Source organism: Vombatus ursinus, unplaced genomic scaffold, assembly GCF_900497805.2.
Source record: "Vombatus ursinus unplaced genomic scaffold, bare-nosed wombat genome assembly UNPS02010284.1, whole genome shotgun sequence".
In the NCBI taxonomy this organism is placed as follows: domain Eukaryota; kingdom Metazoa; phylum Chordata; class Mammalia; order Diprotodontia; family Vombatidae; genus Vombatus; species Vombatus ursinus.
In genome coordinates this window covers 18,752,389-18,766,729 of record NW_020950062.1, presented here as the reverse complement: position 1 = coordinate 18,766,729, position 14,341 = coordinate 18,752,389, and the positions used below count along the sequence as shown (strand labels likewise).

The following is a 14,341-nucleotide window of genomic DNA, read 5'->3' as shown; positions in this document are numbered from 1 at the left end:
AAGCTGGTCTAGAAATAAATTATTCATAAATTGCTAAAATACACAGGAGAAAGTCATCTAAAATATCTATTAGAGATAGAGGATTTTTACTACATTTTCCTAAGAGTTTTGGGCTAAGACAATCAGTTAAAGAAACTGGTCTAAGGAATTTAGATTTGATAAAACAGGCAATAAGCAGACACCCATTCTTGAAAAGAAGAATGATTGATTGCTTTCTTCATTCACAGATATTAAGTGCCTACTATGTGTAAAATACCATATTTGACATGAAAGATTTTTCAAGGAGCTAACAAATTAGCATATAATGTTTGAAAAAGCTTATTGTAACAACTTTGTAGAATGAACTGCATTTAAAGTAGCGTATAGAATAGTTAGATGATTAACATCAAAGGCCAGGTACAAAGTGATGTGCAAAAGAACCACTGATGTGGGTAGGGAAGGGGAAAATCTATGAAAGGTTGCTGAGAAATGTCAGCTCCAACAAAAATTATGCTCATATACCTCACAGACTAAAAGAAGAGGGGAACAAAATTAAAAAGGGAAAAAACCCAAAGGTTGAAAACCAAAAAGACAGACCCAAAAGACAGTGGTACAAATAGCTGTTCTTCATCCTTCGTTCTCAAAGAGGACTGATGACATCATGAGTGTGATGTCTTGACTTGGATTGTGTGTGAATTGGATTTGAAGTGAGGCAGAGCTGAGCAAAGTCTTCAGCCTTGCCCTCTCCTCCAGTCATGAGAATCCAGTGGCAAGACAAAGGTCAAGATGACTGGCCCCTCCAAGAAAGGTAAGATAGATTTTTATACTCAACTGAGTGTGTATGTTATTCCATCTTTGAGCCAATTTCAATGTTCCAGCATTGCCTGCCACCTCTGATCTTCCCCTCCATGTAAAAGCTCTTCATTTTTTGCCTCTTTTATGTAAGATAATTCTCACACCATTTTATTTTTCTGAAATCATTCCATCACAGTCAACTCACACCCATGCCCTCTGTCTATGTATACTCCTTCTAACTGCTCTAATAATAATAAAGTTCTTAGGAGTTACAAGCATCATCTTCCCTGGTGTCATAGGCGTGGCTTAACTCCACATCTTCCTGACTATAAGGCCAGCTCTCTATTACACCCACCATCTGTGACAGCTGCCTCTGCACTGAGGATAAATAGTACTCATGCCAAATGATTTGAAAAAGTTAAATCTCTCATCCCTAACTCTTTCAATTAACTAAACATGATATTTTAGTACCCATAATACTGACTAACAAAAAACCTTCTTTAGTTATATCTACTAAAACTCCCTTCATTGGTCAGCTGATAGCATTCTCAAGCAACTAGAATAGCCAAAATACTGGAAGGAACCAAAAGAAGTCACTGGTTCAAGCAGCAAAAAAAACCAAATGCATAAACTATTTGATGCAGCTATACAGAGTAGCTGGGAGTCGAGGCAAGCAGTGACAGCAGAGAAGAGCCACTCTGCCAAAGGCGTTGAGGTGAGAAAACAAAAAAAATACCAACGAGAACTACACAGAAGTCTATGATAGTTCTCTTACTTGATGAAAATACTAGACCTAGAGACAGAAAATCTTAATCTGAAGAAGCCCTTTAGATGCCTTCATGGACAAGTCACTTAAACCTTGCCTGAAAAACTGCAAAAATATCTGCAGAGGGGTGTTGTGCTTTTGCAAGCAGTAAAGTGCTACAAAAATGTGAATTATAACTAGTAATCTTAAGACATATAATTACATTATAGCAGTCTAAAGCATTCGATGAAGGAGTAAACCAAATCTTGTGCACTTCAATAGAATCCTAAAGAACACCAGATTCAGATAATTCCACATTGAAGGTATAATATAGCAGTCTAAAGCGGAAAATTAAGCCATAACATAGTATATGGCTACGTAGCAGTGTATATGCAATACAAGAGAACTGAGCCAGATATACTAATAAAACCAACCTATGACCCATACTCTAAACCTTCTCTAAGGAAACACAAAGTGGAAAATGAAGACCTGGATATGACTTGAAAAAGAATACAGAAATTTTGAGGTATACTACAATATTAGCTCATCTTAACAAAGAGTCATGCAGAACCAACTTGAAGCCCTCTAGTAAAGGGAAGCCTAACAATCCCAAGGCAGCTCTTTAGGACATTTTAACAAGTGGTCATCCAAGTTTCAACCTAAAGACCTCCAGCAAAGGGGAATTTAATACTCTCAAGGTTGTTCTTTAGGACAATATAACTATTAGGAAGTTCTTCCCTTACATCAAGCCCAAAATCTGGCCCCCTGCAATTTACATCCTTCACTCTTGGCTCTGCCCTTGGAGTTCAAGCAACAGAATTTGAATCCCTCTTCCATGTGGCAATCTTAAAGTATTTAAGATAACATGTGTTCCTAAGTCCTCTTTTATCAAAGCTAAACTTATCCAGTTCCTTTAAACAATGCTTTAACAACGTGGTCTCCATTCTCCTTACCATCTGGGTCACACTCTTCTGAACCTCCTCTAGTTTGTCAACATTCTTCCTAAAATGTTCCAAATTGACCACAATAATCCACATACAGTTCGACAAAGGGAAAATACAGCATGATACCATCTCCACAGTTCTGGACACTGTTCTTTTTTAATGTAGCTTTAAGTTAGTTTTTTTTTGGCTGTTATATTACTTTATTGTAATATAATTTTCAGTTCACTAAATCCCCCAAGTCTTTTCCCCAACATTCAACCATTTATTAAATACTTCTTATGGTAGGCACTGTGCTAAACACTGGAGTTAAAAGACTAAACTGAAATAGTTTTGTAAGGCTCCTAAAGGATCTATATCAACATATATAAATATAGAGGGAACACATGAAAAAAAATTTCACATAAATTTAGGGAAGATAGGCATTAGCAGTTTTGAAATCAAGAAAGGCTTCATAAGGAAGTAGCACCTGAGCTGAATTTTGAAGGAAACAAAGGATTCTAAGAGAAGAAGGTGAGGGAGGGCACTCTAGGCATGAAGGTAGCCACTGAAATGGCAAAGAGTAGATGGAGTATTGTGTGTGAAGAATAGCAATATGGGGGGTAAGATCAGGAAAGGTCTCACACTGAAATCGTCACTTGATCTATACTTTGAAAGAAATGAGTGACAGGGCTTTTGACTTGGGCCCGCAGGGGCTGACCCATGGGTTGCCACTGAGGGGAAAGGCTATTGAAGAGCAGAGGCGATGTCAGGGAGAGGCAGGGCTTCCAGTGAGCAGAGAGCAGGAAGAGCCAAGATGAATCTGACTCAAGCCAGAGATCCAGGGGCTGCAGCTGCAGGGCTGGTGGTTGTTCTCCTTTATGCCTTCACCCACAGGATGGAGGAGGGACACCTTGCTGTGTACTCAAGGGAGGAGCTTTACTTAGTGCACCAGGCTATCTTATTATTTGCATTTTATTACCACCTACAGTTCTGTGCAGACAACACTACAAACAGATGAAGTTAAAAATGTGCCCTGTGGAACAAGTGGTTGGGTCATGAGAAGTTGTTAATATATTGGTTCCTTTGGTAGTATTTGGTACCATGAGGAACTATACTGCAGATTATGAACAAACTTTAATCTTCAATAAAATAAACTATGAGTTGAACCAGTTTTGCAGTGCCTACACTCTTCAGGAAGTTTATATTGAATTGTCAGATCAGATAGTAAGAAACATGAAGCAAGCCCTACAACATCTGAACATTATGGCCCCCAGGCTCACTATATAGGCTAATATTTCAAAACTCAAAATCCCAGAAGCCCTAAGAAGAAATTTTGAGAAGACCAAACTCCTTATAGCTGCACAGAAACAAAAGGTGGTAGAGAAAGAAGCAGAAACAGAGAGGAAAAGAGCTATTATAGAGACAGAAAAACTGGACAGGTGGCAAAAACCCAGTTTCAGCAGGTGATAAAGAAACTGAGAAATGCATTTCTGAAATTGAATATGCTGCATTCCTGGCCTGAGAGAAGGCAAGAGCAGATGCAGAATACTACAGTGGACACAAACATGCCACTTCAAACAAAAGCTCAAACTAACCTCGGAATATTTGGAGCTTAAAAAGTACCAGGCCACTGCTGCAAATTATACCTACTTTGGCAGCAGTATCCCCAGCATATTCATGGACTCCTCTTATGCTTTCAAATATCCAGATGCCAGTACTGGGAGAGAAATCTCTCTCCTCTCTAAGGAGGCCCCAGAGCCCTCTAAGAAAAGACCCATTGGGAGGGATGGAGCCAAGATGGCAGAGCGAAAACTGTGACTTGCTTGAGCTCTCCCCCAAACCCCTCCAAATACCTGTTAAAAAATGGCTCTAAACAAATTCTAAACCAGCAGAACCTACAAAAAGACAGAGTGAAACAAATTTCAAACCCAAGACAACCTGGATGGTTGATCAGAAAGGTATAGCGTGCTGGGCAGGGAGAGGAGCACAGTTCGGTGTGGGCGCACAGCCCTCAGTGAACATGGAGCAGGCCTCTAAAGATTGAATCGCAGGCAGCTGTGGCGGTTTCCAGACTTCTCCACAAACGCCAAAGACAACTTAGAAGGTCAGTGGGAAAAGTCTGTGACTGCGGTGAGAGAAAAAGCTAGGTCTCAGTCGCAAGTCCCGAGTGCGGGCCGTGGCTGCGTCCTGAGCTTCTGGCCCACAGACTGAGGGGGAATCGAGTGGCGAATCAGAGGGGGATTCCAGGAATCTCTTGTTTTGCCTGTGCTTGGATCTGGGGCACAGTTCTGAGGGACGGTCCTGGGGCGAGGAAGAGCACTGGTGTGGTGGAACTTGTCACGGTGGAGAGCAAACACCTCGCCCCTTATCATAGCACCTTGGAAGAACTGAAAATTTTCAGGTCCCTAGAAGTATCTCTGAAAACAGCTGTACAAACCCCCGAAGCTTGGGACAGTACATTCTCCACATTGGAAACAGACTCTTACCTTAACAAAGTTGAGTTTAAAACTCAAGTAATTGGCGGGATCATGAGTAAGCAGTGCAAAGAGAGTCAGACTATATTATCTTACTTTGGTGACAAAGAAGATCAAAACATACAACCAGAAGAAGACAACAAAGTCGAAGCTCCTACATCCAAAGTCTGTAAGAAAAATATGAATCAGTCCCAGGCCTTAGAAGAGCTCAAAAGGGATTTTGAGAAGCAAGTAAGAGAAGCAGAGGAAAAACTGGGAAGAGAAATGAGAGTGATGCAAGAAAATCATGAAAAACAAGTTACCAGTTTGCTAAAGGAGACCCAAAAAAATACTGAAGAAAATAACACCTTAAAAAATAGCCTAACCCAAATGGCAAAAGAGGTCCAAAAAGCCAACGAGGAGAAGAATGCCCTAAAGAGCAAAACTGGACAAATGGAAAAGGAAGTCTAAAAGATTACTGAAGAAATACTTCCTTAAAAATTAGAATAGAGCAATTGGAAGTTAGTGACTTTATGAGAAATCAAGACACTGTAAAACAAATCCAAAAGAATGAAAAATTAGAAAACAATGTGAAATATCTCACTGGAAAAACAACTGACCTGGAAAAGAGATCCAGGAGAGAGAATTCAAAAATTATTGGACTATCTGAAAGCCATGATCAAAAAAAGAGCCTAGACATCATCTTTCAAGAAATCATCAAGGAAAACTGCCCAGATATTTTAGAACCAGAGGGCAAAATAGACATTGAAAGAATCCACTGATCTCCTCCTGAAAGAGATCCCCAAAGGAAAACTTCTAGGAATATTATAGCCAAATTCCAGACTTCCCAGGTCAAGGAGAAATTATTACAAGCAGCCAGAAAGAAACAATTCAAGTATTGTGGAAACACAATCAGGATAACACAAGATTTAGCAGCTTCTACATTAAGGGACCGTAGGGCATTGAATATAATATTCCGGAGGGCAAAGGAAATAGGATTACAACCAAGAATCACCTACCCAGCAAAACTGAGTATAATTCTTCAGGGGAAAAAATGGTCATTCAGTGACAAAGAGGACTTTCAAGCATTCTTGATGAAAAGATCAGAGCTGAATAGAAAATTTGAGTTTCCAATACAAGACTCAAGTGGAACATGAAGATGTAAACAGGAAAGAGCTATCATAAGAGATTTACTAAGGTTAAACTGTTTACATTCCTGCATGGAAAGATGATGTTTATAACTCATGAGACCTTTGTCAGGATTAGGGTAGTTGGAGGGAAAAAATCATATGTATGTATCTATATATATAGATAGATAGATAGATAGATAGATAGATAGATAGATAGATAGATAGAGGGCACAGGTTAAGTTGAAGATGAAGGGGTCATATCTGGAGAATAAAATTAAGGGGTGAGAGAGGATTATACTAGGAGAAGGAGAAAGGGAGAGGTAGAATGGGGTAAACCATCTCACAAAAAAAAAAACAAACAACAAACAGAAAAGAAAAGGCTCTTACAGTGAAGGGGAAACAGGGAAGGTGAGAGGGAATGAGTGGATCTTATTCTCATAGGATTTGACTTAAGGAGGGAATAACATACACACTCAATTGGGTATGGAAATCTGTCTTACCCTACAGGAAAATAGGGGGAGAAGGGGAAAGGAGAACAGGGGAATGATAGAGAGAGGACAGATTGGCAAAGGGAGTAATCAGAAGCAAACACTTCTGAGGAGGGACAGGGTCAAAAGAAAGAATATAACAAATGGGAGGGCAGGATAGGATTAAGGGAAATAGAGTTAGTTTTTCACAGCATGTCTACTATGGAAGTGTTTTGCATGACTGCACATGTATAACCTATATTGAGTTGCTTGCCTTTTCAATGAGGGAGGGTGGGGAGGGAAGAAGGGAGAAAATTTGGTACCCAAAGTTTTAAAAACACATGTTTAAAAAAAATGTTTTCACATGCAACTGGGAAATAAGAAATATAGGAAATGGGGTACAAAAATCTATTCTGCCCTATAGGAAAATAGAAGGAGAAGGGGTTAAGAGAAGGGGGGAGAGATAGAAGGGAAGGCAGACTTGGGGAAGGGATATTCAGAATGCATGCTATCTTGGGGTGGGGGCAAGATGGGGTGAAAATTTGGAACTCAAAATCTTGTGGAAGTAAATGTTGAAAACTAAAAAGAAATAAATTTATTAATTAAAAAAAGAAAAGAAAAGAAAAGACAAGACAAGACCCATCGGAAACAAAGCAAGCACAGGTTGATGTAAAGAGCTGGAAAAATCTGTCTATACCAAGATATGGCAGTCAAGAGGGTGGGGTGGGAGCAATAATCAGGACAAAGATTACCATGATTCTGCAAATTAATTCACAGAAATACTGCTCAGTCTATTCTACTCTCCTGAGATAGGCCTGGTTTATCCACTGATTGCAGGCCACAGTTCCCTGGCAGTCAGGTGATTTTCTTCAACCACAATTCTTTCAAGCTCCCTCTGTGTTCCTTCATAAACTAGGTTCTTGTATATAAGGAAAAGATTAATGGTAAGACAATGCTTGAACTGGAATGTTAAACACAAACATATGTTATGAGTTATTGATTTTCTAAGTGGTAATCTGCAAATGTTTACATAAGACCTTGGAAACTCCAGAATATAGTTAAGTATAGTAAAGATAAACTCTACAAATGACTGGGTTTCAGGGCTCATTATTTTTCCCTTTGGGGTCCAGAACCAGAATTCACAGAAGTGATTGACAGCTACTCCATTGAGGTACTTTGAGAAAGGACCTTTTAAGTGAGTGGATTCTATTGTTCAACAGCAAAGTTTGCAGTCAGTTGGTCCCTAGATCTTGCCATCCAACCAGAAACTCCTGAAAATTTCTTGTTGCCACATCTTAGGAGTGTGGAGGTTGCCTATAGGCAGGGAGATTTTGCAGCAACAGGCTCAGGGACAGGGTGCTCCTGATTCTTAGGTCATTAAACTAATCCTCTCCTATATGACCAAAGGAGTAATGTTCCTGATTTCCCCTCATCCGGATAACTGTTGTGTTTTATCTCTGCCCAGGGAGTTTGCAGCAAGCTGCCTCAAGAATCTGACTTGGGTATTGCTTGTTCTCAGCTCAGCAGCTGCCTGAGTATGGAGTAGGACTCTGCCATCCACTACACACTTTCATCCTAAATGAAACAAGATTTTTTCTTCTTTTTTTTTTTTTTTTTTTTGGTTAGGCAATGGGGTTAAGTGACTTGCCCAGGGTCACACAGCTACTAAGTGTTCTGTGTCTGAGGCCGGATTTGAACTCAGGTCCTCCTGAATCCAGGGCCGGTGCTCTATTCACTGCGCCACCTAGCCACCCCAAGTTTTGTTCTTAAAACTGGATCTGGGATACATTTATAGATGTATGGCCCAGCACCTCTACCTACTTCTGAGGCCCAGCCCTATGCTGTTCTGCTAACTCTTGATTCTTGCTACTGTTCATCAAAAACCCAAATACAGTTAACAAGTATTAGTTAGTGCACTTTGACATCCCTTATTTTCTGTGTCCTTCTCACTGCCTAGTTGGTAACTGCCTAATCTTATTGTTTGTCAGCTTGTTTGTCCTTTCCAAACTGTCACTGGGAGGCCATCATCCTGCCAACAGTGCCTGAAAAGAAAAGAGTCCCTTTTGGCCAGTGCCACAGAAAGAAAGTTTCTGAACTGACACATATTGGTCTAGGATATTATTACCCAGATCTCTCAAGACCCTGAAATTGGTTCTCCCAAAAGCAACAGTAACTGAGTGTGCAGCTTCTGAAGATGTCTCTAGCTGGACAAGGGAACCAGACAAGAAGATCATTTTTCTACTCTTGTAGGAGGTGGTAGAAGATGCTCCAACTGAGAATCCATTGTGCCAAGAGGGGAAAGACCAAACCTGAAATAGAACATTTGTTCTTAAGATCTCTTTCCTGGGCTGTACACTGTGGTGGCGTTGTAATTTGAAATTTGTTTTTATTCTTTGCTTATGTTATAAATTCAATTTTGCATCCTTTGTGCCTCCTATACCTGTAAAATTTCTTACTAAGTTGATAAAAATAAACTTGGCAATCCACATGCCCCCCCCTCCAAAAAAAAGGAGAAAAAAAAGAAAGAAATCAATGAAGTGGAGATGAGGAGGGAATACATTCTAGAGCTTTGGGGCAAAAGCACACAGAGGAGAGAAGGAATGCCATGTGTGGGGGACAGTTAACAGACCAGTCTGACTGACACTGGGAAACACTGACGCCTAGATGGCAGCTTTATTTTTTAAAGTAGGTCATAATTCTTGAAATATTTTCAATGGATTTCTTTCTTTACAAATTTATATAATTTAACAATTTAAGTAAAAATTGAGGCCTGCTCTGAAATCATGTTCTTCGTCTCAAACCAATCTTACATTTAAGTATTTTGTAGGCTCCATATTTATATGCTTTATAGGTATTCTGTCTATATTTATACACGGCCTTATTTTCTCTTCCTTGATGCATTCATTACATTTGTATAACCAACATCTGTGTGCTTTAGCACATAGTAGGCAGTTGATATTTATTGACTGATAGACTAATGTCTAATTGGCATGTTCTAGTACTGAGATGCAGAGTGACAATCAAAACTAATTATATTTCTTTTGTAAGTTAAAAACAAAACACTTCAAAAACTTTATCAGACTGATTTTAATTTATTAACCATATTATTTTGGGGATCTTATCATTCAATCATTCTAAATTTTGGTTTCTAACCTCACAAAACTACTATGAGGAAAGCATTTTCAAAACTATAAAGGACTATATATACATGTAAAATGATTACCATTATCAAACGCAAGTAACTGCAAAGATGACACCACTTTGCCAAATTTCTCAAAAACAATTACAGCATATCACTACAACATCTTCCTAATTTACTAGTCTAGTACTTTTCTTAACAAAAACAAACTAAAAAAAACAAAGAAACAAAGTTAGTCTGGCATGACCTGTTATTAGTGAACCTCATGCTATGGTACAGTGATTATACTTCTCTTTTATGTATTTATAAACCATCCCTATTTCATAATTCACCTAATTTGTAGAGAGAATGTGAAAAAATTGAAAGTTAAGAAATATTAAAAAGAATAAGGTTAACTTAAAGGACTTATGTTTCTAGAAGAATAATGACTATTGACTGCAGCTCTTTGAAATACTATTGATTTGCTTTTTTCTGAATACATTTCTTCTCACCCTGGAAGATCACTCCACCCCTGTAGTCCCTTTCTCTTACTGACTGGTTCCTGCTGGAACTTCCATTTTAGGGACATAACACTTTTGGGAAAGTGTCCAGGGCAGCCACATCACTCCTTCAATTCCTTCTGGGCCTCCTTTCCTGATTCTCTGGACTTCTTTCTCCACCATGTCCCAGCATGGGTACTTTTTCCTTTCCCTTCATCCTTCCTGCTTTTCAACTTTCCTTTTATATGTTTTCTCCCATTAGAATGTAAACTCCTTGAGGGTAAGAATTCTTTCTTTTTGCTTGTATTTGTCCAATGCTTAGCCCAGGGCCTGGCACAGAGTAAGCACTTAATAAATGTTTGTTGATTTGATTTGACTACAATCAAATCAGTGAGAACAATTCTGTAAGATACCATGTAAGGGATAAAAATGAATATACAATTTTCATATTTTTCTCAGAGCTATTTCATAAATTCATATATTTCATATATCTATTGTCAATTTTAGTTCTGACAATGAAAAACTCCTGCTCTGCAACTCTGGAAACACCCAGTATGGATTTTACAGGAGTGTGAAACCTTCGAACTCAAGGCCACATGTGGCCTTCGAGGTCCTTGGGTGTGGCCTTTTGACTGAGTCCAAGTGTTATAGAACAAATCCTTTTATTAAGAAAATTTGTTCTGTGAAGTTTGGATTCAGTCAAAGTGCTGCACTTGAGGACTCAGAGGGCTATATGTAGCCTCAAGGCCACAGATACCCGACTCCTGGATTAGAGCATGAGCTGGACCTAACTAAAAAATTAATTATCCCGTCAACTACAAAGAAAAGGCATATTTTCCTTAAAGGCCACTTACTAGTGGATTTTTTGCAACACATCCTTTTATTTTGCTTATTTTTGTTATTGTTTTCTTGACTAAGTAACTTGATTTCTATAGGTGCCAATCAGTTTGAAGACTCATATACTAACTCAAGTACTAAAGATTTCCATGATCTTTAGTTCTGTCCACAATCTAATGATAATTCCTTCCATTTTCCCCCCAATATACCTTTTTTCCCACCATAAGTTTATGAATGTAGAGAGAAGAGGACAATTACAGAACTATGTCTGACAGGAGGAATATATCCAAAAATGCTGCCTAATCTCTCTATTGCTTGGAAGGTCATCTATACCAATAGAACTGTGCAGAGGTCAGCGTGAGAGATAGGGACAATGTTTACCCAGGCACTTCTCAGAATATATTCTAGTTCTCTAGCTTGAATCATTTTTTTTCCCTGTTAGATCACAGGGTCATAGAGTAAGAGAAGAGACTTCAGATATCATCTAATCCAACCCCCCTCATTTTTCAGATGAGGAAACTGAGTCTCAGAGTGGTCAAGTTACTTGTCCATGGTAACAAAACTAATAAGTGTCAGAGGCACTTGAACACATGTATTCTTGACACCAAGTCCTGAAAACATAGATAAACATGAAAACTTCAAGTCCCTCAAAGTACCATGAATTCAATTGCCAATTTAATGCATTTACCCACTTTGCTGGAAAAAAGGGTTAACACCTCTCTCCTCCCAAAAAAAGGTACAAATTATTGCATGCTGTAAGAAGAACAAATGACAAGATTGACTTTTTGGTAAAACTCTTTCCTGGGCAAGTCACTTAACCCTGATTGCCTCTCCAAAAACAAACAAAAAAAGCCCCTCTTTTATGGCATGAGATAGTAAATTAATAAATGGAATTAAGTAAACTATCAAGAGACAATGCACAAAAAACTATCAAGAGACCACACAAAAATCTGAAATGACACAGATACATAATATACATCAACAGATTATTTTTTTCTTCACAAGTTATACAGGTAACAAATATGATGTTAAGTATTATTATCTCTTAAAATCAGGTAGGAAACAATAGCAACAATGGACAATAAAAAAAATAACGTCGTATAAAAATACCTTTTATTCTCTTTAATTATCCATGTACTACTTTCATGATCAATAGATGAATAGAGTTTTCCTTCCAAATATGGCTGCTTTTTTAGGGCAATACTGATATGATCAGGGGAAAACTGTATTTCAATGTCCTCTTTAGAAACATCTTCTGAAAGATGTATTGTTATTGTCAGATCTTCTTCAGTCTGCTGCCAGTAATACAAAGGTTCTACTGGAGGAAAAAAATATCCAAAATAATTAAAATTATATACCCAAACACTCAAAAAAAAAAAAAAAAAATACATGTTCTGAAATCATTGCAGATGATCATCTCAAGCAAGTTTGACTACAGATCTCAAATCATTCCAAACTTTCTCATGAGGGCCTTCAGTTACAGAACTCTGGCAAATACATTAAACATTTTTCTTTTTCTTCATTAATACTCCACAGAACAAGGAATTTCAGTCTCAGAAAAATATGAATTTCATCAACTTCCTTTCCTTTTCTTTCTTTAGATTCTGTGTCACCACAGGCAGGTTGGTACAATCTGTGCCCTAGGTAGCTCTCTAAAATCATAAATAATCCATGAGTTGCTAATCTCTATCAGTGGAGGTAGATTCAACAGCAGGAGCTCCTCATACCAATAAAATCACAGGTCCAGATCCTGCCACCCCCAATCCATTTGAAAAAACTACTTAAAAGTAAACAAAATAACAAATCATTTCTACCAATAATTTGATGAGGACTCTAGCTAGGTAATCTTTGTGACTTGGAGGAAGCAATAGTCAGGCTGACAATTCACCTATGCAACCAGATAATATTTTCTCTTTTCCCATTCTACAGTTTGTAGAAGTCCTTTATGAACTCAGACTCAAACCCACCATAATTTAATTCCATCAATAAAGGAAATCTTCCACAAAGTCCAACCCCAAGCCTTTATCATAGCATAGAGATGACTAAATTTTCAATGGCTGTGCCAGTAGAAGGCAAAGTTTCATCAGGTTCCTCCTTGCTGAAAAGGTTTCAAGTATAGTCCCACGTCAGAGACCACATTTGCTTTATGAGGACCAAACATCCATACAACCTCAGAACTGAAGGGACCTTAAAAGTCATGTCCCTCCTACCACCTCTAGCTCTTCCCTTCTCTTTCCAAGCTGACATGGTTCCTTCAACTGATATTCATGTGGCACAATCTCTGGATCCTTCTCAATTCTGGTTGTCCCATCTCTGGGTACTTTTCAGCCTGTGAATGTTCTTCCCAAATGTGACTTCCATAACTGAAAAGAGTCCTGCAGATAAAGTCTTACCAGGGTGGAGTACAGTGGGCCTTACATTCATTCTGCTTCTAAGGCAGGTAGGGCAGCTGAAAGAGCACTGGATTTGAAGTGAGATCTGTGTTCAAATGCTGGTTCTGCTACTTTCTACTATGATCTTGAGTAGGTTACTTACCTTCTCTGGGCCACATCTGTCTAAAATCCCTATTAAATGAATGCAAACTAACATCACCTATTTTGGGGGGGGGGGCTGCCATATTACACTGTTCACTCATAGTGAACTTGTAACAAGCCAGTAAAACCCAAAGATCCTTTTCAAGTAATCACTCAATCAACAAACATTTACTGAGTTACTGCTATGTGCCAGGCACTGGACTAGACAAACTGCTCTCTAGCTTAGACTGACTTAGCTAATTAAGGAAAAGTTCTACACCAGTAGGATGGCCATTAGGTCATGAGCTGTATAACCATGACAATATATGAAACAGAAAAATTCAAAATGTCCCTCAGTTCTGAGAGGAACTTCCATTTCGGCAGTGACAGTGGTAAAAAATGACACATAAGTTGTTATGAATCACACAATTTTTAGATTGTCTATAAATTTAACTATCACCTCAACTGCTGCTGAGATCCTGGCTAGTGATCAATGAATGGACATACTATATGGAAGGAAGTGCATCTCATCAACCTCAACATTTTCACTGTAAATGAAACAAGACAAAAGGAAAGTGAAGTTAAATGGACAAATGACCTCCAAGTTCTTACTGGAATCGGCATACTCAATTTTATCACTCACCAAAAGGCAACAGGAAATATAATTTCATGGTCATTTTATGTCACAGTATTTACAGTAAACATTTCCAAAAAGATCATCACAAAAATAACTGCATAACATCTGTGGCAAATAATGTTAAGGCAGAGAAATTTTATGAAGAAATTGATATGAATTTTCTTTTTAACTCAAGATGTATTTGGGGATGTCAATGCAAAAGTTTCAATGGGGTATTTCAACGCCCCTATAGCAGTACAGAAAA

The 14,341-nt window shown here is 38.4% G+C and overlaps 1 protein-coding gene and 1 pseudogene across 2 annotated transcripts in view; one reads left to right on the top strand and one right to left on the bottom strand.

The window, feature by feature from the left end:
- NUDCD1 (NudC domain containing 1) overlaps positions 1-14,341 on the bottom strand; it is a 105,546-nt gene that overhangs the window by 53,602 nt on the left and 37,603 nt on the right. The window contains exon 6 of one of the 2 annotated variants that reach the window (XM_027854042.1): positions 12,058-12,265. In XM_027854042.1, coding sequence (XP_027709843.1) covers positions 12,058-12,265 — 208 coding nt within the window. The remainder of the gene's footprint in view (positions 1-12,057; positions 12,266-14,341) is intronic. The other variant, XM_027854043.1, reaches the window with a different exon arrangement.
- On the top strand, positions 3,257-4,486 carry LOC114037189 (annotated as a pseudogene).